Below are 26,072 nucleotides of genomic sequence, written 5' to 3'. Positions count from 1 at the left end.
CCGGGGCTTCGAATTCGAGCTTTTTCAAGAACCGCTTTCACAGACAGCACACATCGACGAAATGTTTTCATTTACGCACGCATACAAAACATTCTCTCAGCCCAGACAGCAGATAACTTCATAGCACATATTTGACAGTTCATTGACACTAATAACGCTCCATTTCACGTCATTTTGTTATCTTATTTAAGAGAAAATATATTTAATATTGTTATCTTACAAAAGAAAATCTATGAAGAAAATATACAAAATATTTTTTGTTTTAAGAAATATGTTTAAATATTTAATATATAAATTGAATTTTTAACGTGTTTGGTATAAATTTTGCTAGATGGCGTAGAATAGAAGTTTTAACTAATACCAAATAGATAGCGTAACTTGTTACAATATCAAGAAAAAAAATCACTAGTGGTGTCTTGTTAAATTGTTTAAATTATTCTAAAAATATCGTGAAGAATGGTAAAAATGGTCGTTAAAAACTAGTTAAATAATAAGAATTAAAACAACTATTTTATACATTTTTTTTATTGCTAAAATGATACTTAGCAAATGTCTGTGCTACAAGCAATGGAAACACAAGTGTAGCATCAGCATATAATTTGACAGGTGTTGCATTTGCTCGAATTTTGCCCCAGGACACAGCTTCATCTGGTCTAGCACCTGCGTCGCTGCCATCAAATTCACTTGCCGTGTTCACATACACAGCAAAATCTGCCCCGTTCCTCATTAAATTAGCATTACAAATATGGTGTTTTATTAAACCACCACCTAGAATAATCATACCCGTATTATTTGCCTTCACGGCCATCGTATTAAGCCTACGCAAGTCCCCAAGAATATCGATAATAAGTCCTGGACGTTTGTAAGAATGAAAATACATCATATCGCCTAGAGAACCATCTGTTAAAGCTGGACTGAATATCGGAATACTGTTTCTCCATGCCCAGTAACAGACAGAATTCTCATTATTTATTCTTTCTCCTAGTCGTGTAATAATTCGTGAAGGAGTCCACACAGTTCCATCAGTGATTTGTTCGTCGAGCATTTCGTTTAGCAAAGGCGTTACCCACTCTTCAAACAAACAGTAATTGTCGTTCGGTACTAACAAATTACCAATCCTATTGATTCCCCGCGTCCTTAATACTTTGCCGCTTAAATTAAAATCTCCTACATAAGTAGGAGCAAGACACTTAATAAAATCCTCTTCAACACCTCCAGCAGTGGTAACAATGCAGTCAACAAGCTTATTTTTAACGAGAAATAGTATAGTATCTCGTAGTCCAGACGAAATCATGTTAGAAGTGTATCCTAGAAATATAGTACAGTTAGTTTTCTTCTTGATAAAATTATCCTCTTCGTACGGATCGCTAGTTTCTTCTTTAAGAGGGACAGATCTGCATTTGAGCATTTTATTGATTTCTGCTATGGCTTTTCCAAAGTTAGTGGCTTGGAAACCAGAATGGACGTAACTTTCTAGTATTTTATTGTAATCCGTGCCATATTCCCAGTTGTAACCTGACACTATTGGTGTGTCTGCAGGTAACTCTTGACTTGGAGCTAAAACTGCGTTTAAAGCGACGTCGGGAGCTAACGATTTTTTGTCGATTTTCGTTTGAATGTCCATTTTTAATATATTTAGCTTGCTTTTTTTTTAAATTTAATAATTGCGCATATAGCAGTCTGAATTTTCTTTTGTTGTTCTAACTGAATGTAATAATTTACTTATTTTGTCAATGTCAGAATCAGAAATGCGCATCAAAAATATGACATTGACATTCAAACATTAAATACATTCAGAAATATAGAGAGCTTTAATATAAAAGTTTATTATAAGAAATATAAAATATAGAGAAGCCAAAGAATAAAAATAAGAAAGTCAATTAGTACTTTATAAATAAAAAATAAGACGCAAGTTTCGAATGCTATTACAATTTCTTTTATTCGTTTATTAACCTATTAATAAATTTTTCAACCGTTACATAGTATAAAACAAAATTGCTTCCCGCTGTCTGTATGCTTAAATGTTTTTTCGTCAGTAAATAGAGTAATTCGAGAGGAAGGATATAAGAGGAAAGATATATACATGCATAATATAGTAAAGGAACGCAGATAGTTTTTGCAAATGCGCGAAGCCGGGGCGGGTCGCTAGTATATTTATAAAAAAGACAATCAAAAATATTTAAAAATATATAAACAGTAGTCTTTCGGTGGCTTTCGGTGGCTTTATTGGCTGTAATAATCCTATCGGTGACAATAGACCGATCTCAGTAGAGCAAAACACTCATTTCCGAGAAATGGCGTTGGATTGTACCTATAGTATGGTATCTCATTTTCAACGAAGCCATATCGATGATCAAGTCGTTGCTGGATAATCCTGGCTACTAGGTTATGTCTGTGCAAATAGTTACTGATAGCAAAACAACCACAACCGTAAACACCATGTCTGATAGATTCTCCAGGCTTATAATATGCTCGCCATATGTCTGGAGTTCCACCTTTCATAACATGTTTCCGGTAGATGTTCACCTTAATAACTTCATCCATAATTGGTTGGGGATTTCAATCGCAGTCGAATTGAATGGATCCAACATATGTCTATCTCGCACGTTGTGCCGAGGATTTCTAGTGGTGTTGTTTGTTGAACTCTGATCGATTTAGCTGCATATGCATGTTTCAAGCAATATAATAATATAAAAAATAAACAACAGAAAATATTAGATCTTGTCTGCTCAAACACCTCATACCCTCTGACTGTGACTAACCCAACCGATATATTGAGCAGTGTTGATGCATTTCACCCTCCAATAGAAATTAATTTAACATTTGAAAAGCAAAAACCACTTAAACCTAAAACAAATACCGTGATGCAATTTTATAAGGCTGACTATAACAGTATTAGGGAAAAATTGCCAAGTGTGGATTGGAACGAAAAACTAAATCTTTCGCTCACAGTTGATGAGATTACACAATTTTTTTACAGTGTCATAAATAATATAATACAAGAAGAAATACCAAAAAAGAGACCCACTAAGAACAATTATCCTGTGTGGTACACTATCAGCCTTATAAAAATACTAAAAGAAAAAGAAAAGCATAGAATAGTCATGAAGAAATTTAATAATAAGTTAGATGAATTTGAATATAAGTTGCTAAAAAAGAGATGTAGAATTTTGATAAATAAATCGTACTCTGAATATATTAAAAACGTACAAATTAATGTGGTTAAGGATCCCAAACGTTTTTGGTCTTACATAAAAGCTAAACGTAAAAACGAAAGTAACATTCCTAGCTGCATGAAGTTCAGAGATGAAATGGTTTCGGATGGTGAAGGGATAGCCAATCTCTTTTGTAGACATTTTTCATCTATGTATACTGTCCCACAAGCTACTAGTCACTGTCACGCTGGGCATGTTGCATCAGCGTTTGATTCTAGATGTTTGACAAGTATACATATTACAAAGTCTGAGATTGAGACTCAGCTGAAAAAAATTGAACATAGCCAAACGTTACGGAAATGATCGTATACTACCAATTTTCTTTTTAAAAAACGCAGAACCACTTGTTATACCCTTTCAAATTATATTTAATAAATTTTTAAAGGACGGTGTGTTTCCAACCGCTTGGAAGGAAGCCACTGTAATACCTATTCCGAAATCTGGTCCCAAGCAACTGATAGAAAATTATCGACCTATCAGTATACTATCAGTGCTAGCAAAAGTATTTGAGAAAATCATCTGCATACACATTACTTGGCACACGAAACAAATGTTAGGCGGACAACAACATGGCTTTGTAGCCAAGCGACCAGTGGCTACTAACTTGGTATCTTTTGTTGAACAGCTGTTGTCACATATGGGTTCGGGTGAGGAAGTAGATGCTATTTATGGGGATTTAAGTAGGGCGTTTGATAAAGTGGACCATAATTTACTTCTTAGAAAATTAAAAAATCAATTTTCTATAAATGGCTCGGTGTTGCTGTGGTTCAGTTCCTACTTAAAAAACGACAAAATGAGGGTAGTACTAAATGGGTATAGTTCAAATTACTGCATCCCTTCGTCTGGTGTTCCACAAGGATCTAATCTAGGACCTATTTTGTTTGGCTTGTTTTTTGATGACATTAAATACATACCTACCTAAAACATTCAGAATTCCAGTTTATATGCTGAGGATCTAAAAATATTTAGAGTCGTACAGAATGAATTTGACGAGGAGTTCTTGCAGAGGGATGTTACTGGTGTTGCTCAATGGTGTAAAATTAACTATATGACTATGAATATTGACAAGTGTGTACACATAAAATTCTGTAGAAAACGTAATAAATACAATTCTGGGTACCGTATTGATAATAAGAAGTTGAAAAGAGTTGAGGAACTAAGAGAATTAGGTGTAATTTATAGATTCAGAGTCGCAGTTTACTGGTCAGATAAATCATGTTATTAATTTTTTTTTAAGATGTTAGGATTTATAGCACGTAATACCAAAGAGTTTACATCGATATTAGCTCTAAAGACCCTATATAACGCACTGGTATGCAGTAATATCGAGTACTGTTGCTTTTTACGGTACCCAGTTTATCAAAACAATTTACAGCGTATTGAAAAGATGCAAAAAATGTTTTAAAAAAGACTATCCTTTAAAGCGTCTAGCGTCTTCGGTGCGACAAAGCCAGCCCTGCGGTCACCAACCCGCCTGCCCAGCGTGGTGACTATGGGCAAAACACATGAGTTCACGCTATTTTTGGCATAAACTTGTGGAGGCCTATATCCAGCAGGGGACTGTGATAGGTTGTAATGATGATGTAATGATGATGATCCTTTAAAGCTAGAACACAAAACGATCTGCTTCTCAATAACAATAACGACCGGTTACGTTATTTCAAGTACCTTCCCTCATGGAAACCCAATCAGGCTCTTGGCAGCATTTTTCTCTATAAGCTGTTTAATCGTTTGATTGACTGTCCCTCCCTCTTGAAGCGAATTAATTTAAGTGTACCCAGAATATCGTCCAGGGATAGCTTCTTTAGAATGTATAAACCATTTTATATAATGCTAAATCTTAGTATATAAATAAATCAACGCTAAATCTTATGAAAAAAAATTAAATGCAGTTTTTCTTAACATAGACATAGACATCTTCGCAGATTCATTAAGCGAATTTAAGGGAAAAATAATTAAAGTGTTGATGGACTTTGATATATAATTGTAATAGTTTTGTTTTTTTTTCTTTCTATTTTTTATTGTAACAAATGTTATTTTTTCGGTAAATTACACAAATATGATTAATGTCTGATTACAGTAGCGTTCTAAGAATGTTATGCAAACCTTTAATTTAAGTTAATATTGTATAACTTTGTGGTATTGTTTTAATGTAGAAAGCTTTATTATGTACTTAGTTGGTATGCCTTTATTAAGAGCCATTTCACAATTTTACGCTCTGCAAGTTTAGGTAAATTTGGTCGCATCGCGCGAGTCGTACGAGCCGCGCGATCTTTGTGCTAGTACGTATAGTGTGACAACCAAAAGACCATCGTGATCATTTTCTGATGTATAATAAAAATTATAACTATGGTATAAAATGTTTTTTACATAATTAATTTGTTAAAAATTTCAAGTATGTTATATAACAACAGTCAATAAATTTAAAATAAAATTAAAAAAATCAATTTTATGAAACAATTTTTTTAAATTGATTTAGTTTTTTCAGTTTACGAATGAATCTAATATTTACGATATGAATAAAAAAGGATTTAATGACATCGACACCGACAAACATATTAATTAACAAATAACAAGACAAACAGATTGAAATGCCTATTTGTATTGATAGTGTGAGAAAAGAAAATTAAATTATACATTTGTTTACAGAAATTATCATTATTTTATTTTACAGTCATTTTCGTAATATGTTTATTTTATTTATATTTTATTATGAAAGTATCAAATGCGTTTTATCCGCTATAACAACAGGCGCTTGGCGCGTGTGAGCGAAAGAGACGGCTGCGCAGAATTTGGCGTGGACCTTACCTCTAAGAGCGCTAGCGCTCGACTGATTTACCGGGCTTGATGCGTGGCAATATATACTATCTTTTTATTATTTAATATAAAATGTATTAAAAATAATTACATCTTTTAATTATTTTTTTTTGTATTCCTTAATGATGTAAGTTTACTTTGATGAAGATAGTTCGTTAAAATTTCTTAGTTTTCTAAGAGAAATATCGCTTTTAAAATTGTACTTATTTGGAAAATATTCGTAACTTTAATTTTTTTTTATCGTTTAATAGAGATACAAATGGAATAAAAATCTATGATAGTGGACAACAAAATTATATTCCACATATTATGATATTTTTTTAAAATGGTTTCAACGTAGAGGTTATTGAAAAGTAGGACTTCAAAGTATACATTGCGACCGTTTACCCAGGGAGGAGGCTGATGAAAAGGTTAATAATTTTATACACATAATATAAATCAAAATTCTGATCTGACTATGGACTACAACAAAGGTTGCTCTATTATATTTCAAGAATATAAATTACATTATTGCATCCAACACTGACATTAACGACGTCAAAATATTACAATTTCGCGGATTGTTACCGATTTTTGTGAAATGGCTCTTAAATAAATAAATAATTGTATCGACAAAATCTATAGTCTAGACAAAGAGATTACGTTGTTGTAGCCAGGATACAGAAGTGGCCTGGTCTACATCTGTCTGGGTCTGTCAGAAGTTTGTAGAATCGACCATGTAATTCTTTGTTCTTACATATGGCCTTGTGGGCAACTGTCCTAATTTGTTATTATATTTACAATACCTATAAAAAATTAGAACGAACTGACTGTTAGTTTAGTACAACTGATTAAAACCACACACACACACACACACACACACACACTTCAGCCTATCGCAGTCCACTGCTGGACATAGGCCTCCCCAAGTTTGCGCCAGATATCCCGGTTTTTTGCAATCCTCATCCAGCCTAAGCCGACAATCCAACCGCCAACAGCCGGCAATCTTACGTAGATCGTCGGTCCAGCGGGCCGGAGGACGTCCCACACTCCGTTTGCCAAGATGCGGTCTCCACTCTAGGACCCGTCTACTCCAACGGCCATCGGTCCTGCGACACAGATGACCAGCCCACTGCCACTTCAACTTGCTAATTTTGTGGACTATGTCGGTTACTTTCGTTCTCTCGCGGATAGTCTCGTAGCGTAGCGATACATTCTAAAAATATAGTCAGATCAAATTAGAAGATACACTGCTGGATATATAGAACTCCAAAAGTTCGCCAAAAATAGCGTGAACTCATGTGTGTTGCCCATAGCTTTGTCGCAACGAAGACGCTGCTGCCCGTCTTTGGCCTGTGTATTTGAAAGCCAGCAATTGAATGGTTATCCCGCCATTGGTCGGCTTTTTAAGTTCCAAGGTGGTAGTGGAACTATGTTAACCCTTAGTCGCCTCTTACGACACCCACGGGAACAGAGGGAATGGCTATATTTTTATTGCCGTAACTGCACAGCACGAAAACGCTAGTTTTATTTAAATTATTGAAATATAATTATTATAAAGTATTGTATTGATTTAATACAAACGAACAAGTGGGACAAGTCTTGCCTATACTTTAGCGATCTGAACAACTTTCTCTGATTGTGAGTTGCGAGCCTGCGAACTCGTAAATAAATTGCCATTATTAGAGTTTAACAGTATTTAAAAATATTATTATTTTCTTTATACCAATAATAACGTATAATAAATGCCAAGTTCTCTTAAATCGTTTAAAATGACAAGTATTGTACATCGTCGAAGTCTCACGAGTTTTCTCATTTCTGTCATATTAAATGTCTATTTTGACGTGACAACGTCTAATAAATCGATGAACGCCGGCGGCATGCACGAAAAACGACGACTCATTGTACCGTTACGTGCATTGTCCTGTTACGCTCAGAGATAGTCGCTCAGTGATACGAGTAGTATATAGAATATAGATAGATTCCACTCGACTGGCCTATACTTCCGAGGAGATGTTTTGTTAGACGTTATCACGTTAAACTATCGTCCATAAACCAACTTTACAGACAACTAACTTTTTTTAATTAAAATTAGGTATATGTAGATAATTTAGAGTGTTTTATCTGATTGAAAAAATTACAAATACTGTCTACTACTATCTACTACTGATAGGTACCTTGGTATTACTGTTACATTGTTATTCTTGACGGTAACCCTAAAACCGTTTAGACAAATTTTGGTCTATACAACTAGAATAGTTATTTTTAAACGAGATAGCGCTTATCAGATATTTTCTAGTTTAATTGACATACATAGATATTTTTGAGTTTCATATCATATGGATGTTAAAATAATTGTTATTGCAATAATAAATTTTCGTTTTTTGTCTTGTCACGATAGTATGTTTACAGTCTGTTTTTTTAGGAATTTAATAACGAGACTATACGAAATTATACTAATGTGTATATAACTACTAATGTTTACGATATCAGGATTAGAACAAGTGGTATAGCGCTGTAGTGGCGGATGATGCTGGCGGTCCGTGGCGTCGAGCAGCACCCACAAGGGTCCCCCTCCAAGGGTGCAAATTCACCATAATTTTTTCAATTGACAAAAAATAATTCCAAATCGCGTCCGCAGTATAAAACATATATAATACAGTTGAATTGAGAACCTCCTCCTTTTTTGTAGTCGGTTAATGAACATAATGAAAACTGTGCTTGCAATTAATTTGGTAAGAAAAAATAAAATGAATTGGTAGGGGCGACAAATTCTCGGACTGTTTCGAACCAATAGAAAAAAAAGAGACAGTAATTTTTATTAGTAAAGGGGTATTCTACCGATTGTGAATCGTACTTGCGCTGTCGTTCTTTGATAATAACATTACGTGCTCTTTAAGGGACGATGAAAAGATTCACGTGAAAAATATAATACGCCAGTCTCATACAGGTTTCGAATAGGTATAATACTTTTATTTTATTTTTATTAGGAAAGCAAAAAGTGAATAAAGAAGTATAAATAGCAATGAATATAACTAAATCACCATTTAGATGCCCTCACGTATGGAAAACTTTGTGTAGTTATGCTCAATAGTATCCATTTTCTATGTGTTAAAAAAATTGTTTATAAGAGTAAAAGATTATCCTGTACTATTACAAATATTATTCCTTAAATTATCACGGAATATCGGAAATTACTATACATGTGGGCCGTTTGCGTGTGAAGCGTAAAAAAATATAAGTTATATCTATAATATATATAAAAGCGAAAGGTCACTCACTCATCACGAAATCTCTGAAACTATAACACCTACAAACTTGAAATTTGGCAGGTAGGCTCTTTATAGGACGTAGACATCCGCTAAGAACGGATTTTACGAAACTCGGCCCCTAAGGGGGTAAAACGGGGGTTGGAAGTTTGTATGAAAGTCCTATGTTTTTGAAGTAAGAGACCTGAAACTTAAAATATATGCTCTATAGATGGTGAGAAAGTGTCCAAATAATGTATCTTTAGAAATCAACCCCTTTTTGGGGTTGAAACGGGGGATGGTACGTTGACTCACTGATCACGAAATCTCCGAAACTATAACACCTACAAACTTGAAATTTGGCAGGAATGCTCCTTATAGGGCGTAAACATCCGCTAAGAACGAATTTTACGAAAATCGACCCCTAAAGGGGTAAAACGGGGGTTGGAAGTTTGTATGAAAGTCCTATGTTTTTGAAGTAAGAGACCTGAAATTTAAAATGTATGCTCTATAGATGATCAAAAGGCGTCCAAATAATGTATCTTTAGAAATCAACCCCTTTTTGGGGTTAAAACGGGGGATGGTAGGTTGACTCACTGATCACGAAATCTCTGAAACTATAACACCTACAAACTTGAAATTTGGCAGAAAAGCTCCTTATAGGGCGTAGACATCCGTTAAGAACGGATTTTACGAAACTCGATCCCTAAGGGTGTAAAACGGGGGGTTGGAAGTTTGTATGAAAGTCCTATGTTTTAGAAGTAAAAGACTTGAAATTTAAAATGTATGCTCTATAGATGATGAGAAGGCGTCCAAATAATGTATCTTTAGAAATCAACCCCTTTTTGGGGTTAAAACGGGGATGGTAGGTTGACTCACTGATCACGAAATCTCCGAAACTATAACACCTACAAACTTGAAATTTGGCAGGTAGGCTCCTTATAGGACGTAGACATCCGCTAAGAACGGATTTTACGAAACTCGACCCCTAAGGGGGTATAACGGGGGTTGGAAGTTTGTATGAAAGTCCTATGTTTTTGAAGTAAGAGATTTGAAATTTAAAATGTATGCTCTATAGATGATGAGAAGCCGTCCAAATAATGTATCTTTAGAAATCAACCCCTTTTTGGGGTTAAAACGGGGATGGTAGGTTGACTCACTGATCACGAAATCTCCGAAACTATAACACCTACAAACTTGAAATTTGGCAGGTAGGCTCCTTATAGGACGTAGACATCCGCTAAGAACGGATTTTACGAAACTCGACCCCTAAGGGGGTAAAACGGGGGGGTTGGAAGTTTGTATGAAAGTCCTATGTCTTAGGAGTAAAAGAAATTTAAAATGTATGCTCTATAGATAGCGAGAAGGTGTCCAAATAATGTATCGTAATCTATATATATATAAAACCGTTTAAAAAGAGAAAGGTCACTGACTCACTCATCACGAGAACTTAATAGCCGCTGTATGGTCCATCCATCCAGGATGGACAAAGATGAGGCAGGGAGGTAGATTATAGTTAGTTGACGTCCACCGTTAAGAGGGTTTAATTAGGGTTAATAGTTTGTATGAAACATATACAGCCTGAAAATAAAACTAAAAATGTGGTGTATAGAGAGGTTTTATAAAAATAACTATTAAATTATACTAAATTGTGCCTTTTAAAAAGTTACTCAGTTTGATAAGCATTTCAAGTGACTGAAATAAAAAAAATAATTTGCGTTAAACATTTTAATAGTAATGCATATCTTCATAATCACGCGGACGTAGTCGCAGGCGACAGTTAGTGTATTATAAAACAAAGTCCCCAAAAGTATATGTGAAAGATTCCTTCAAAATCTACTGAGCGGATTTTCATGCGATTTCACCAATGGAGAGAGGGCTTGGAGAGAAAGGTTTACGGAACGGCTAAGCCGATTTCGATAATAGTTTCACTGGAAGTTTGCCGGGAAAACTTTGTGACACACTGATTTCTACGCGGGCGAAGCCGCGGGCACAGCTAGTATTATATAATATTAGATGATTCGATCGATGAGATCGGTCACCAACCCGCCTGCCCAGCGTGGTGACTATGGGCAAAACACATGAGTTCACGCTATTTTTGGCGTAAACTTATGGAGGCCTATGTCCAGCAGTGGACTGTGATAGGCTGTAATGATGATGATGATGATGATTAGATGATTATTGACGAAAAAAGATGGAATAAGCCGCAGGGCACTGCTAGTATAATTATTATTATGTAACCTTCATCAAGTTACTAATAAAAATAGGCAACGGGTCGAAATGATTGCGTAAAAGCACTAAAATAACGTTTAATTACACGTTTAATATGTAATCGTTATGTCACTTATGTTATATGGCCCTTTCTAACCATATTAGTGCTAGTATTTAGCGCTGGTATAACTGGAAAGTTCTGAGATGTTAATCTTGTTTGTTTTACAGTGACAGATAATAATAATAATAATAATAATAATAAAGACGTTTATTCACCAAGCATAAAAAAAAAACAAAAGATTTCTTAGTCTAATTTACAGAGATTTTATAAAAAAATGCTGGTGAAAAGGTCGTAGACTCAGCTTATTGCTGCTTTTCAGTCCGCACCTTTACAAATGCTGCCAGCACAGGACGTTAGATTTACATTTAAAAACTAGTAACGAAAAAAGTAATGAAAATAGTATTTAATAAAATAAAAAAATAAAAAACCAGGATTAATAAATGAAGTACATTGCCGAAGGTACAAGTAGGTAAAATGGCGAGCCAAGTGAGACATACTATACGCTTATAATACAGTCATAGTTACTACAAATCCAGCTCAGTGAGCGTTTCGTATCAACTGTCTGATGAAATGCCATAGTCGCCTATATCAATGTATTGATAGCTTCACTTTTTGCCAATTTGATTCTGACTTTTGCTGCTCAAGGAGCCATCTCTTGGTAGATAAGTAGCAAGATACACAACTTAAAATCAAATTGAATTATTATTAACTTCTCTCTATTAAGTGTTTAGTGATTACAGTTTATAGGTGAATGAGAGACAACATATAAGGGAAGGTCAATGAGGTAAAAAATACCCAGTGACAGTCGATTTGACACTAAGTTTATTTAGATAATTATAAGTATACTAGCTGACCCGGCGAACTTCGTATCGCCTAACAGTCGACTCATTAATTTTTTTTTTTTTTTTTTAGAATTTTTCTCTCCGTAAGAACCATCCTCGTACTTCAAGGAATATTTTAAAAAAAGAATTAGCGAAATCGGTCCAACCGTTCTCGAGTTTTGCGCTTAGCAACACATTCAGCGACTCATTTTTATATTATAGATATAGGCAGAAGTACAGACGTCACGTATGGGAGTGTAAGATATATGTAAAAACAACAATTTCGTAAGAAATAACCTAAATTAAAGAAGGTTATTTGATCGCAAAGACAATTACGTTGGTGAGTGTTGCAGACCTATGTGGTAATCCGTACAAAGTGATTAAAGAAAGGTTATTGAAGAAAGAGGTTTTATTCTATAAACTCAAATGTTAGCGTGTTGGCAAACGCAGTGTGGGACGTCCTCGGGTCCGCTGGGCTGACAATCTAGATATTATATCGGTTCTCGCATAATAATGCTTTCAAGATCCTCCTCCTCCTGGGAAGAGTCACAACTAAGGTCAGCAACAAGTGTGTGTTGCTCCTGTTACAAGCGTCCATAGGTTTCAGTAACCGCTTACCATCGAACACTTTGTCTTGTTTGACACAACAAGGTTGTAAAAAAATATCATGTCAAAGCAACTTCAACCACTCTGAACGATAATTTTACGTTGAAAGATTCATCATCATTATCATCATGATTTCAGCCTATTGCAGTCCACTGCTGGATATGGGCCTCCACAAGTTCGCGCCAAAAATGGCGTGAACTCATGTGTTTTGGAAGAGAGGGGGTGGCTATATTCTTTACTACCGTAGCCGCACAGCTGAAAGATTGATTAACTATTTTAAAACAAATGGAAACTGTAATATGATAGTACACTAAACGGCACAAATTTCGTCACTTATTCAAAACATCTTTGTGCCGGTAGCAATCAAAGGACCTTGGATTAGCAGTGCAGATTTTTTTTTAAAAGTATTCATTCACTCCTCGTCTTATTGCCTCAACTGGTGACAAAAGGGCAGGTGCATTTTGCACCAGAGAACCAGCATAGCGATTCAATGGGGAGATTCTGCCAGCATTCTTGATACGTACGATTATAATAATATGATACAGGATTCAGCCTTTAAGTTCCCACTTATGGGTATAGACCTGTTTCTCTATGTAGCAGAAGTATTGATTGATTGATTGTCAATTATTGAATGACACCATATACACAATTTAAAAACAAAACATTAGTTCTTAAGTTATGTATATGTAAAATATTGGAAAATTTCGTAATAATTTTTGTCCCTATCTTCATTCTTATTTCATAAACTCTTTTGTCAGTTACATGTTACCACAGATATAAAATTATAGATCGTGTTTCTGGTACTTAACCTCCTTTTAGCTTTTGTAAAAAAAAAAACTGTATGACATGTAGACGGTGTAATCATCACGATATTATATTGATGGCATTTGAATGTATGTATGCCAAATGTATGCACTTTGTGTGACGCTATTCACTTTGTGTCGCATGAACCTTCTTATCAATTTTAATTCTGCGTTTATGTATGGAAGTTGAGGTCAGAAATAAAATGAAAGATTACTAAGCAGGTTTAGATAAATGGTAATTTTTACTTATTTTACATTTTTTTTTTTTTGGTTTACCTAAGCAATTTGTAACTAATAAAAATATATTTGTATTTTATTTTAATGATTAAGTTGTTATAGTGATAGACGATTAAGTTTACTACTAAGTACACATGTACGAATGTCCTATAAAAAATATATTCTGTTCTCAAGTAAATTTACTTTAATTTTTAAATGAGATAACTCCTTGCCTTATTGCCTCCACTGGTGACAAGAGGGCTGGTGCATTTTTTGCCCAGAGAATCGGAATAGCCATTTAACGAGGAAATGCTGCCAGCATTCTTGGCACAATTCCACACGGACATGATTTGTACCAAACTATCTGTAAATATTGAGTTCTTAAATTGTGAAAAGTAAATATGTATAATGTTTAATAAACTATTGTTATATAAAAAAAAAATACTTTTTGTTAAAAAAGTCACTTAATAAGTAAGTCATAATTTAATCAAAAATTGTTTTGTTATTTTCGAATGAAACATTAAACGCTCATTTTTTTTCACAGCAGTGGTGCACATACCACGTGCGTGTACAATTACCTCAACATATGCGGTTTCCGGTTACACATTTGTATTTAAATATTTCTTTCCAGTTTAGATATCTATCCTGGGTCTCCCCACCGTGCCTCGGAGAGCACGTTAAACCGTCGGTCCCGGTCATTACCATGGATATCTGATAGCGATCATTACTAATAGTAGGGAATATATCCGCCAACCCGCAAGAGAGCACCGTGGTGGATTAAGCTCTGATCCCTCACCTATATTGAGAAAGAGGCCTATTTCCACAGATTGAATCTTAAACGATATCCGTAATCAGTGCATTTGATATTATTTGACTATATTATACGCATGTCTTATACTGCTGTCTCATCGTGAATGGCAGCTTTAAACGTATTACGTCACGTCTTACGAAAAGCATGACGCTGATTGATGTACTATTAGCTTCGTCATTTTTTATTGTAATTGAGAACATTTCAAGATATTGTGACGGTTTTAGAGTTCCGTACTCAAAGTAAGTCGATTAAATCAAATCACAAATTACTTTGTTCAACTAGGCTTCAACTACTTTATCTTCTTTTGAATCGTCACTATACAAATAAAAATTATATTTATTTTTAATATTTTAATATTTAAAATTAATGTGAAGCTACCAAAAATTCGTAATCTAAATTCCGCAAAGAAAAATTTACAAGAAACTTCCTCTTTAAAAATGCTCTTTTATTGTTATACAACTATGTCAGCCAAATTTCAAGCTTGTAGCACAAAAAAAAAATAGTATTTTATAAAAAAAAAGTTCGACGGCCTTTAGCTTTTTAATGCGACGCTTTCGCAAAATTCGTTCTTGATGGACGTCTTCTAACCTTAAACTACCCTGTCAATTTTAATCTTTATGCGCGCGGTATTTGATATTTCGTGATGAGTGAATCACTCGATGATTTTATTATATAAAGATTAGTGGACCCCGCAAACGTTGTTTCGCTATATATGTTATAAGCCCCCTTAATCCCCCTCCTTATAACTTAGGGGTATGAAAAATAGATGTTGTTCGATTCTCAGATCTACCCAATATGCACACAAAATGTCATGAGAATCGGTCAAGCCGTTTCGGAGGAGTTTAACTACAAACACCGCGACACGAGAATTTTATATATAAGATATACTGTACTCTTTATTTGTTTCATTGTATAATGGTACCAGAGGTACCTATCATTTTAAAAATGTTAATATAGAGTGTTACTATACATATATATCGACGAGAATTTCATCGGCATTTGTCCATGATTTTATGAGGCTAAGGACTTTATTTTTCATAAGCTAATACAAGTGAGAGGCAATCCATTAAACCCAATTTATAACATTTAAAGCCATAAACAAAATACAAGTCTAATAGAAGCAGTAGCATAAGTTTAGTTGTATACCTATCAAAATCAAAATCAAAAACAACTATTCAATAAGGGCAATATTTTCGAATCGTCGTTATTATTTTTGTAAAAGTAAAGCTAACACAGATTCGAAATCTATCATAGCATGTACTCAAAACTAAAATTAAATCTATCTAATAATTTTTTTCGGAATGCGTATAAAAATTCTCAGAAAAAGTAGACCTCAACAATCATTTGATTTATAAATATAAAAAAAAAGAAAATAACCCTCAGGATCCCGCCGCCAATCGGTAGTGGAGCAGCGTGGTAGATTAAGCTCTGACCCTTCTCCTATATGATAATTGTGTTTGCTCGCAAACGAAAAAAAAACCGACTTCAATTACACCGAAGAGTTATACAACGTAGATCGACGAAAAAATAGTCAAGTAACTACGCGTTATCAAAGATTACTCTAAAAGCAGTTATCAGATCTCGATAAAATTTATATGTGACCACCATGATAAACATCAGCTTTCGATTAAATTAAAAATTATCAAAATCGGTACACCCAGTAAAAAGTTATTGCGGATTTTCGAGAATTTCTCTCGGTTTCTCTGGGATCCCATCATCAGATCCTGGTTTCCTTATCATGGTACCAAACTAGGGATATTCCCTTTCCAACAAAAAAGAATTATCAAAATCGATACATCCAGTAGAAAGTTATGTGGTATAATACAACGTAGGTCGACGAAAAAAGCGTCAAGTAAAAACGCATTATTAGATATAACTCGAAAAGTAGTTGTTAGATCTCAAATAAATTTAAATGGGACCAATTGACACACACCACCTTTCGATTAATAAAAAATTTGTCGAAATCGGTCCACCCGGTCAAAAGTTCTGATGTAACATACATAAATAAAAAATACAGTCGAATTGAGAACCTCCTCCTTTTTTGGAAGTCGGTTAAAAAAGGTCTATGCACAGCAGTAGGACGTTTTAAGCTGAATCATTCATCATTCGAACCTCAAAAACATAATAGTCTGCAAGACAACGCCTATCAGATACACAAACGTAAAATTGAATAATTACTCTTTCCTGATCTCATTACAACTTCTATTATTAAGTTTACGTTCACAATAAGACAAAATAAGTCAGTCATTATATTTCTATTATTCATAGTTTAATTAATAATCTTAATAGAGTTTTGACCGATGGGAAGAGTTTAGCATCACATTAAAACATTAGGCAAATTTTTATGTTTTTGTTGATCATACTGACTGATGCCTAGCAGCTGATGGGCTAGCGGTCCCGAATTCGATCTTCGCAGAAGGCAAATCGATTTGTCACGAGTATGAAAAGGAGCTTCTAAGGAAAGTATGATTATAATTACAAGCAATTTTAATAAATTCAAAACTCTACTAGCTGTATGTAATAATAATAAGACGCATCAGACATAATATTCTAATAAAATTAGTAACATTGCGTGCTAGAATATAGGTTTAGAAATTCGAAAAATACCCAAAACCAAATCGGAGCACCCCACTGTCCACGTGGTCTTGGTCTGCCCTACCCCTAGAGTGTTTTTTTTAAGCCGCGGAGGCGCGGAGGAAGGGCTGAACCTCCCTGGTTTTCCATAATTTATGAACGGAACATGTCGAAAATTCTATTGGTGTTGTAATCCTTAGAAGTGTGTTTATTATACGAAGTGTATCTACGCGATTTTACCCTCGACCCTCCCCAAGAGCTCTGGCCACCTTAATCACCGCAAAATAGCAATATTATTTGAATCATATATCCGCTTATCGTTATGCGGACTACATGCTTGTTAAAACGTTTTCATTAACAATAATTAACATCCTCTTTCAATAAAGTAATTTAAAATAACAGTCTGAGAATTAACCATTTATAGATACTTATGTTTGTTTTGAAAGCGTATTAGATTATCTGTTATATTAAAATTTAATCAAAGCTCATGCTCAAGAAGACGCTTCATACCACAAATAACTATATTATAACCAGCGGTATCCGGTGTAAACCGGTTTGAGGCGCCATCAATCAAAAATAGTTCCGCCCATTTGATTAAATAATCATTTTCCCACATTATTAGATGATTTTATGCAAAAACAATCAAGTTGAAAGTAAAACTATCTTATCTGTCTTTAGAAATAAAAATGAATTGCCGAAGTGTATGAACGCGCATAACTTCCGAACGAATGTCCTAAATTGGATTTAAAAAAAAATGTTTAGTTACTATCGGAATAAGTTTCCTATAAAAGAAAATTAAAAAAAATGATATATTATTGTTTTTTTTTTTTAGATATAATGTTCGTCGAGCTTTCGGGAAATTCACGAATCAGCCTGTAGTATCTGAAGGATTAGAGCTTAATCCACAACGCTGCTTCACTGCGGGTTGGCGGATATATATACTTAACATATATACGAGGAAGGCAATTTTATTCCTGTGTTTTAGGAATCGAATCCACAATTGGAACAGGAAGCACAGAAAACTGCACTAACGGGCTAGGCAACAAAGAGCAACTGTGGAGTTTCTTCTTCTCTGCAGAATCGCTTGTAGCTTTACTTTTAAAAACTAATAATTATTTTAAAGATTTAATTTGTTAAATGACGATTCGAAGGTGTATTTGAAGCTTTGAATTAAGTTGTTGTTGATTTTTTTTTTTGGAGTTAAATACTAAAATGTTATGTTGACTACCGAATGCTTAATTAAGACATTTCGTAATAAAACTAGTATAAGAAATTAATCTATTTCACATCTAGATCGCATCCGTGACAAAACAAAAACATCCGTTTTGTATGTTTGAAAAAAAACCGATTTCAATTATACATAGACTAGCTGTGCCCGCGGCTTCGCCCGCGTTGAAATCAGTGTGTCACAAAGTTTTCCCGGCAAACTTCCAGTCGGCTTAGTCGTTCCGTAAACCTTCCGCTTGAAGCCCTCTCCTCATTGGTGAAACCGCATGAAAATCCTTTCAGTAGATTTTGAGGAAATCGATCACATACACTTTTGGGGACTTTGTTTTATAATACACTATCTGTTGCCCACGACTACGTCCGCGTGGTTATGAAGATATGCATTACTATCAAGATGTTTAATACAAATTATTTTTTTACTTCAGTCACTTGAAATGCTTATCACACTGAGTAACTTTTTAAAAGGCACAATTTAGTATAATTTATTAGTTATTTTTATAAAACCTCTCTATACACCACATTTTTAGTTTTATTTTCAGGCTGCAGTATAAATAACCTAGCAGTCGAACTTATAGTTGCTGTATATGTTTCATACAAACTATCAACCCCAATCAAACACCCTTAGCAGTGGAATATCAAAAAATCCGTTCTTAGCGGACGTTTACTAACTATAATCTACCTCCCTGCTAAATTTCATCTTTGTCCATCCTGGATGGATGGACCATCCAGCGGTTTTTGAGTTCTCGTGATGAGTGAGTCAGTGACCTTTCTCTTTTATATATATAGATTACGATGCATTATTTGGACACTTCCTCACCATCTGTAGAGCATACATTTTAAATTTCAAGTATCTTACTTCAAAAACATAGGACTTTCATACAAACTACCAACCCCAGTTTTATTCCCTCAGGGGTCGAGTATCATAAAATCCGTTCTTAACGGATGTCTACACTCTATAAGGAACCCACCAGCATAATTTCAAGTTTATAGCTTTTATAGTTTCGGAGATTTTGTGAGTCAACCTACCATCCCCCGTTTTAACCCCAAAAGGGAGTTGTTTTCTAAAGATACATTATTTAGACACCTTCTTACCATCTGTAGAGCATACATTTTAAATTTCAAGTATCTTACTTCAAAAACATAGGACTTTCATACAAACTACCAACCCCCGTTTTACCCTTTTAGGGGTCGAGTTTTGTAAAATCCATTCTTAACAGATGTCTACACCCAATAAGGAAACTATCTGTCAAATTTCAAGTTTGTATCTGTTACAGTTTCGGAGATTTCGTGATGAGCGAGTCAACCTACCATCCCCCGTTTTAACCCCAAGAGGGGGTTGATTTCTAAAGATACATAATTTAGACACCTTCTCACCATCTATAGAGCATAAATTTTAAATTTAAAGTCTCTTACTTCAAAAACATAGGACTTTCATACAAACTACCAACCCCAGTTTTATTCCCTCAGGGGTCGAGTATCATAAAATCCGTTCTTAACGGATGTCTACACCCAATAAGGAAACTATCTGTCAAATTTCAAGTTTGTATCTGTTACAGTTTCGGAGATTTCGTGATGACTGAGTCAACCTACGATCCCCCGTTTTAACCCCAACAGGGAGTTGATTTCTAAAGATACGTTATTTGGACACCTTTTCATCATCTATAAAGCATACATTTTAAATTTCAAGTCTCTTACTTCTAAAAAATAGGACTTTCATACAAACTTCCTACCCCCGTTTTATCCCCTTAGGGGTCGAGTTTCGTAAAATCCGTTCTTAGCGGATGCCTACGTCTTATAATAGAAGATGCCAAATTTCAAGTTTGTAGGTGTTATAGTTATAGTAGTCTGTCTGTCTGTCCGTCCGTCCGTCCGTCCGTCCGTCCGTCCGTCCGTCCGTCCGTCCGTCCGTCCGTCCGTCCGTCCGTCCGTCCGTCCGTCTGTCCGTCTGTCTGTCTGTCTTTTTTTTTTTTCACCTCCGAGTTTTATGTTTCGGAGTCCTTATTTACAATAGGTATAGTTTACTTCTAGGTATCTTTTATCATACTTCTCGCTTTTAATCCATTGCACTGTCATTCCGCATTCCAGTTTCTTCTTTTATCCATCCGCATTCATTCATTGTGGGGTATTTCCCCTCATCAAATTAAATTATCATTTCTATTTAGTTCTTATTCTATTTCAATTTTGTATAAAAAAATTAAACTTTAAATTTAGTTCTCTTTTACCATACATCACGCTTTTAGTCCGTTACACCATTCCGTCATTCCGCATACCAATTTCGTCTTTCATCCATACACATTCATTCATTTTGGGTTATTACCCACAAATGCAAAAAGCAAGCCTATTTACAGTGTGTAGCGCTGAGCTAAGTGGAGCGGGGAGGAAGCTAATATTATTACATTTTATTATTTAATCTTGTACAGTTAGTTATTTAAATTATATTTTTACAGTTACCCTTATGACTATAAAACTAATAAATCTAAATTTACAAAATTAACTTACGAGCTATTCCTTATATTATGTATCCTTCGCTTTTATGTTGACCTAATATACAATATTTACACAACATAATTTTCTAATTTTTGTTTCTATTGTTTACCTTTATTGCGGCATTTTTACAAAACTGCAGGAACAGCTCTCTAGCATTTGTGTTTTCTAGTAATTTTGGCAAGGTATTTTTTTAATTGGCGTGTTGGCGCATTGGCGTATTGGCGTGTTGGCGTGTTGGCGTGTTGGCGTGTTGGCGTGTTGGCGTGTTGGTGTGTCGGAGTGTTGACGTGTTGGCGTTTTGACGTGTTGGCGTGATGGCGTATTGGCGTGTTGGCGTATTGGCGTGTTGGCGTGTTTCCGTGTTGGCATGTTGGCGTATTGGCACATTGGCTTGTTGGCGTGTTGGCGTATCGGCGTGTTGGCGTGGTGGCACATTGGCGTGTTGGCGTGTTGGCGTGTTTCCGTGTTGGCGTGTTGGCGTGTTGGCGTATTGGCACATTGGCGTGTTGGCGTGTTGGCGTGTTGGCGTATTGGCGTGTTGGCGTGTTGGCGTGTTGGCGTATTGGCGTGTTGGCATGTTGGCGTGTTGGACTGTTGGCGTGTTGGCGTATTGGCACATTGGTGTGTTGGCGTGTTGGACCGTTGGAGTGTTGAAGTGTTGGCGTATTGGCACATTGGCGTATTGGCGTGTTGGCGTATTGGCGTGTTGGCGTGTTTCCGTGTTGGCGTGTTGGCGTATTGGCACATTGGCGTGTTGGCGTGTTGGCGTATTGGCATGTTGGTGTATTGGCGTGTTGGCATGTTGGCGTGTTGGTGTGTTGGCGCATTGGCGTATTGGTGTGTTGGCGTGTTGACGTGTTGGCGTGTTGGGGTTTTGGCATGTTAGCGTGTTGGACTGTTGACGTGTTGGCGTGTTGGCGTGTTGGCGTGTTGGCGTGTCGGAGTGTTGGTGTGTTGGCGTGTTGGCGCATTGGCGTGTTGGCGTGTTGGCGTATTGGCACATTGGCGTGTTGGGGTTTTGGCGTGTTGGTGTATTGGCGTGTTGGCATGTTGGCGTGTTGGCGTGTTGGCGCATTGGCGTATTGGTGTGTTGGCGTGTTGACGTGTTGGCGTGTTGGGGTTTTGGCATGTTGGCGTGTTGGACTGTTGGCGTATTGGCGTGTTGGCGCATTGGCGTATTGGCGTGTTGGCGTGTTGGCGTATTGGCGTGTTGGCATGTGGCGTGTTGGCGTGTTGGCGCATTGGCGTATTGGTGTGTTGGCGTGTTGGCGTATTGGCGTGTTGGCATGTTGGCGTTTTGGACTGTTGGCGTGTTGGCGTATTGGCACATTGGCGTGTTGGCGTGTTGGCGCATTCGCGTATTGGCGTGTTGGCGTGTTGGTGTGTTGACGTGTTGGCGTGTTGGGGTTTTGGCATGTTGAGGTGTTGGCGTATTGGCGTATTGGCGTGTTGGAGTGTTGGCGTATTGGCGTGTTGGAGTGTTGGCGTGTTGGCGCATTGGCGTGTTGAAAAAAAAATGTCGATGTTTCCGATTTTAGTAATTTTCCAATATGCAATGAATCAAAACTAATGAAATGAATGAAGAATAATAAAAATGAATTGCTAACGGGCGTCAGATGTAGCCCGGACGACGACCACTGACTACTGCGCTTAGTCAGGCGTTATACACATTATATAATTTATATGTAGAAAGCCGGTAGAGATAACTCTAGAAGAAGTCTCTTCCAGCTAACCTGCGGTAGTTGTTTTATTTATTTTTTATTTTATTACTGGACTTTCATTTGGACAAAATATCTGTGTTGTTACGGCAATAAAATATATAGCCGCCCCCTATCTTCCCGTGGGTTTCGTAAGAGGCGACTAAGAGATAACATAGTTCCACTACCACCTTGGAACTTAAAAAACCGACCGGTGGCGGGATAACCATCCAACTGCTGGATTTGAAATACACAGGCTGAAGACGGACAGCAGCGTCTTCGGTGCGACAAAGCCAGCCCTGCGGTCACCAATCCGCCTGCCCACCGTGGTGAGTATGGCAAACACACATGAGGAGCTTGAACTTGCGGAGGCCTATGTCCAGCAGTAGACTGTATCAAGCTAAAGTGAAGATGATGATGATGATGAACACGGAATCGACTATCTGTTTAAGCGTTATATCAAGTCAGTCAGTCAGTCCACTGCTGGATAAAGGCCTCAGTGAGTTCGCGCAAGACATCCCGGTTTACCGTAATATAACAATATATATAAATTACTAGCTGTGCCCGTGGCTTCGCCCGCGTTTAAATCAGTAAGTCACAAAGTTTTCCCGGCAAACTTCCAGTGAAACTAACTAACTTCCGCTCTGTATCTTTGAAAATACACATGACAAACACGCTATCGATCGCTATCAGGTGTACATGATAACAACAGGGACCGACGGCTTAACGTGCTCTCCAAGGCACGGTGGGGAGACCCACAAGGACTGCACAAGCAGGTGCTACCACAAGACCACGGCAAACACCTGTTTGGCCAATACAAATGTTTGTCATGTGTATTTTCAAAGATACAGAGCACTATTATGGACCCCGTTGGGGCACGAAATAATTGGGTATAAAAGAGGAAGTGCTTTTAGATACATATATTGTAATATAAACTATCTGTTCTCGTCCAATACATATTTTAGTAATATATCTATATATTTTATCTATTTTAAGGTAACAGATATGAAAAAATATAGTTGAATTTAGAAACCTCCTTTTTGGAAGTTGTTTAAAAAATAATCACTAGAATTTATTAAAGTTTTGTAACATTTTTATCACTTGCTAATTATGTAAATAGGTTTTGCAGACATTAGTAAAATTAAGTACAATAACAAGCAGCTGTTACCGAAACAAAATATTATGTAGGAATTTTTGATTAACCTAGATTAACTGCATATTTACACGCTTCAGAAAAAACATTGCTGATTACAAAAATGAGAACTTAATTTTTTTAACGGTTAGTTGTTTTCTATAACTCATCTCATTATTTTAAGTGTATATTTTTTGCAGTGAGGGGATAAGGTAAAAGCGGCGTATGTATTAGAGGTATGTTAATAAATAATCGATTATTTTGTTATCCATTGTTGTAAAAATCGATGCATTTTCCAACCCTATCGTTGCTTTTTCTTAGATAGACTTGTTCTAAACATATAGTAAATTATGTATTTCGATAGTGCATCTTACTAAAATGATTATTTTAATTTGCTGCACACAAGTACAGTCTATGTTTATTCAATTTAATTGAACGATAAACGGAAATCAATTAACATATAATTAACTTTGGGAAGAAATTAACTAGTTTTTCTGTACAGTAAATAAATAAAAATTGAATTATCAAAATGCAAAATGTATGTGATGTATTTGATAAATGAAAATTAATTAATAATGTTATACACATTATTAATTATAATAAAATAAAATAAAGATAATCATGATAATATCACACTTTTGATAAGAAAGGGTACAAAATCCTGTTCGATATTTCGGAGCAGCCGGACGGGAGAAGTATCTCAACTTTACAGAAGATCACAGCTAAATAATACTGCTATATTATATTGTTGTGTTTCTGTGTAAGATAGAGCTGCTAAGTATACGCTGTGGTGACTGCGGGGCTAGGCAGACATAGTGAGATGCCGTAGCCTGTACTTCCATCTTTCTTTACACGTATTAATTTTTGTTTACTTTATGGTGTGAAATAAAAAGTATTATTAGTAGTGGTATTCAGAATTGATTATTTTAGACTAAATTTAACATTTCATATGATACTTTCTTACATAAAGTCAGTCAGATATTAGCATGTAAAAATTAGGTTGAGTTTTTACATTATTAATAAAAAATGTGAAAAAATCTAATCATAAGATCCATTATATCCTTAGGTATTTTATATGTTTCCTTTGAAGTTATATATTGACTGGATATTACAAAAAAAAAATATTAATACTTTCCACGCGGTCACAACGAGTTTTACATACTTATGAATACAATTAGAAGTGTACTCGTATCTGCCAAATAGTAATTAAAAGTCATTGAAAATAGCTTCAAAATTTTAAAGTTGATCAACAAATAAATAAATAAATAAAACTGCAATGTAAAGAAAAATTATATAACATATTTATTAGCAGAAACAGTGTCAGGAAATCTCTAATTACTAGTATTTTAATAAAAAGTTATAACGACTCTTTATTAGCCTGCGCCAATAATATATTGAATGTAATACTTACATTTTTTAAATACTTCTTTTTTTTATCTTATACTAAATATTTTATACGTATTTATAAATTATATTGAAAGAACGAAATCGTATGGGAAAATAAGCCAAGTGCTGTTGAACTATCAATAACTATTATGTAATTTAGATATTTTCAATAAAATATTAAAAATGAAATCTATTACAATGATTTAAATACACGTTTGCATAAATGAATCAAGCAAGAATCGTTCTATTTCGTTGATTTCTTGTTTGTTTTTATCCCTTCTCGAATGCACGTGCTAAACTCCAGTTGATGTGATGTCCGTGCTAAGTCCAGCTGATGTGACGCGGCACCACACCAGTGGAGTAGCGTGTTGGATTAAGTTCCAATCCTTCTCCTTCGTGGAGAAATAGACCTATGTCCAGCTGTGGGATGATACAGGCTGAATGCAAATGCGTACATGAAAACCTCTAGTTTTCGATTAAAATAGAATCATCAAAATCGGTACACCCAGTTAAAAGTTATTAGACAACAGACATAAAAAATACAGTCGAAAAGAGGATCTCCTTTTTTTAAGTCGGCTAAAAGATTTTTTCTTGCAGTATGGAATATGAAATGTGGTTTTTGTTTACAATTGAGGAGACAACCATCTTGATTTTTAATTTTTTAAGAGGAAAGGGTACCGGAGAGACTTTTCAAAAATAGGTATTTGAATAAAATGTTTCTGTCGCGCTGCATGCCGCTACCGCGCCCCGCGCCATCTCCGCTCCGTTTTTTTTATGTGTG

At 35.6% G+C, this 26,072-nt stretch overlaps 2 protein-coding genes across 2 annotated transcripts in view; one reads left to right on the top strand and one right to left on the bottom strand.

The window, feature by feature from the left end:
• Positions 1-509: 509 nt before the first annotated feature.
• Positions 510-1,762, bottom strand: LOC123667631 (probable deoxyhypusine synthase). The gene has a single exon (XM_045601491.1). It carries the CDS (start codon positions 1,622-1,624, stop codon positions 512-514), a length of 1,113 nt encoding a protein of 370 aa, XP_045457447.1. The 5' UTR covers positions 1,625-1,762; the 3' UTR covers positions 510-511.
• A 677-nt stretch (positions 1,763-2,439) lies between these two features.
• Positions 2,440-26,072, top strand: part of LOC123667467 — a 61,897-nt gene continuing 38,264 nt past the window's right edge. Inside the window, exons 1-3 of the mRNA XM_045601362.1 lie at positions 2,440-2,514; positions 3,601-4,028; positions 4,155-4,386. Coding sequence (XP_045457318.1) covers positions 2,440-2,514; positions 3,601-4,028; positions 4,155-4,386 — 735 coding nt within the window. The remainder of the gene's footprint in view (positions 2,515-3,600; positions 4,029-4,154; positions 4,387-26,072) is intronic.

The sequence above is a fragment of the Melitaea cinxia genome, chromosome 28 (genome assembly GCF_905220565.1).
Source record: "Melitaea cinxia chromosome 28, ilMelCinx1.1, whole genome shotgun sequence".
Lineage (NCBI taxonomy): Eukaryota > Metazoa > Arthropoda > Insecta > Lepidoptera > Nymphalidae > Melitaea > Melitaea cinxia.
Note: the sequence above shows the minus strand (reverse complement) of the source record. Positions and strands in the feature narration are given on the sequence as shown.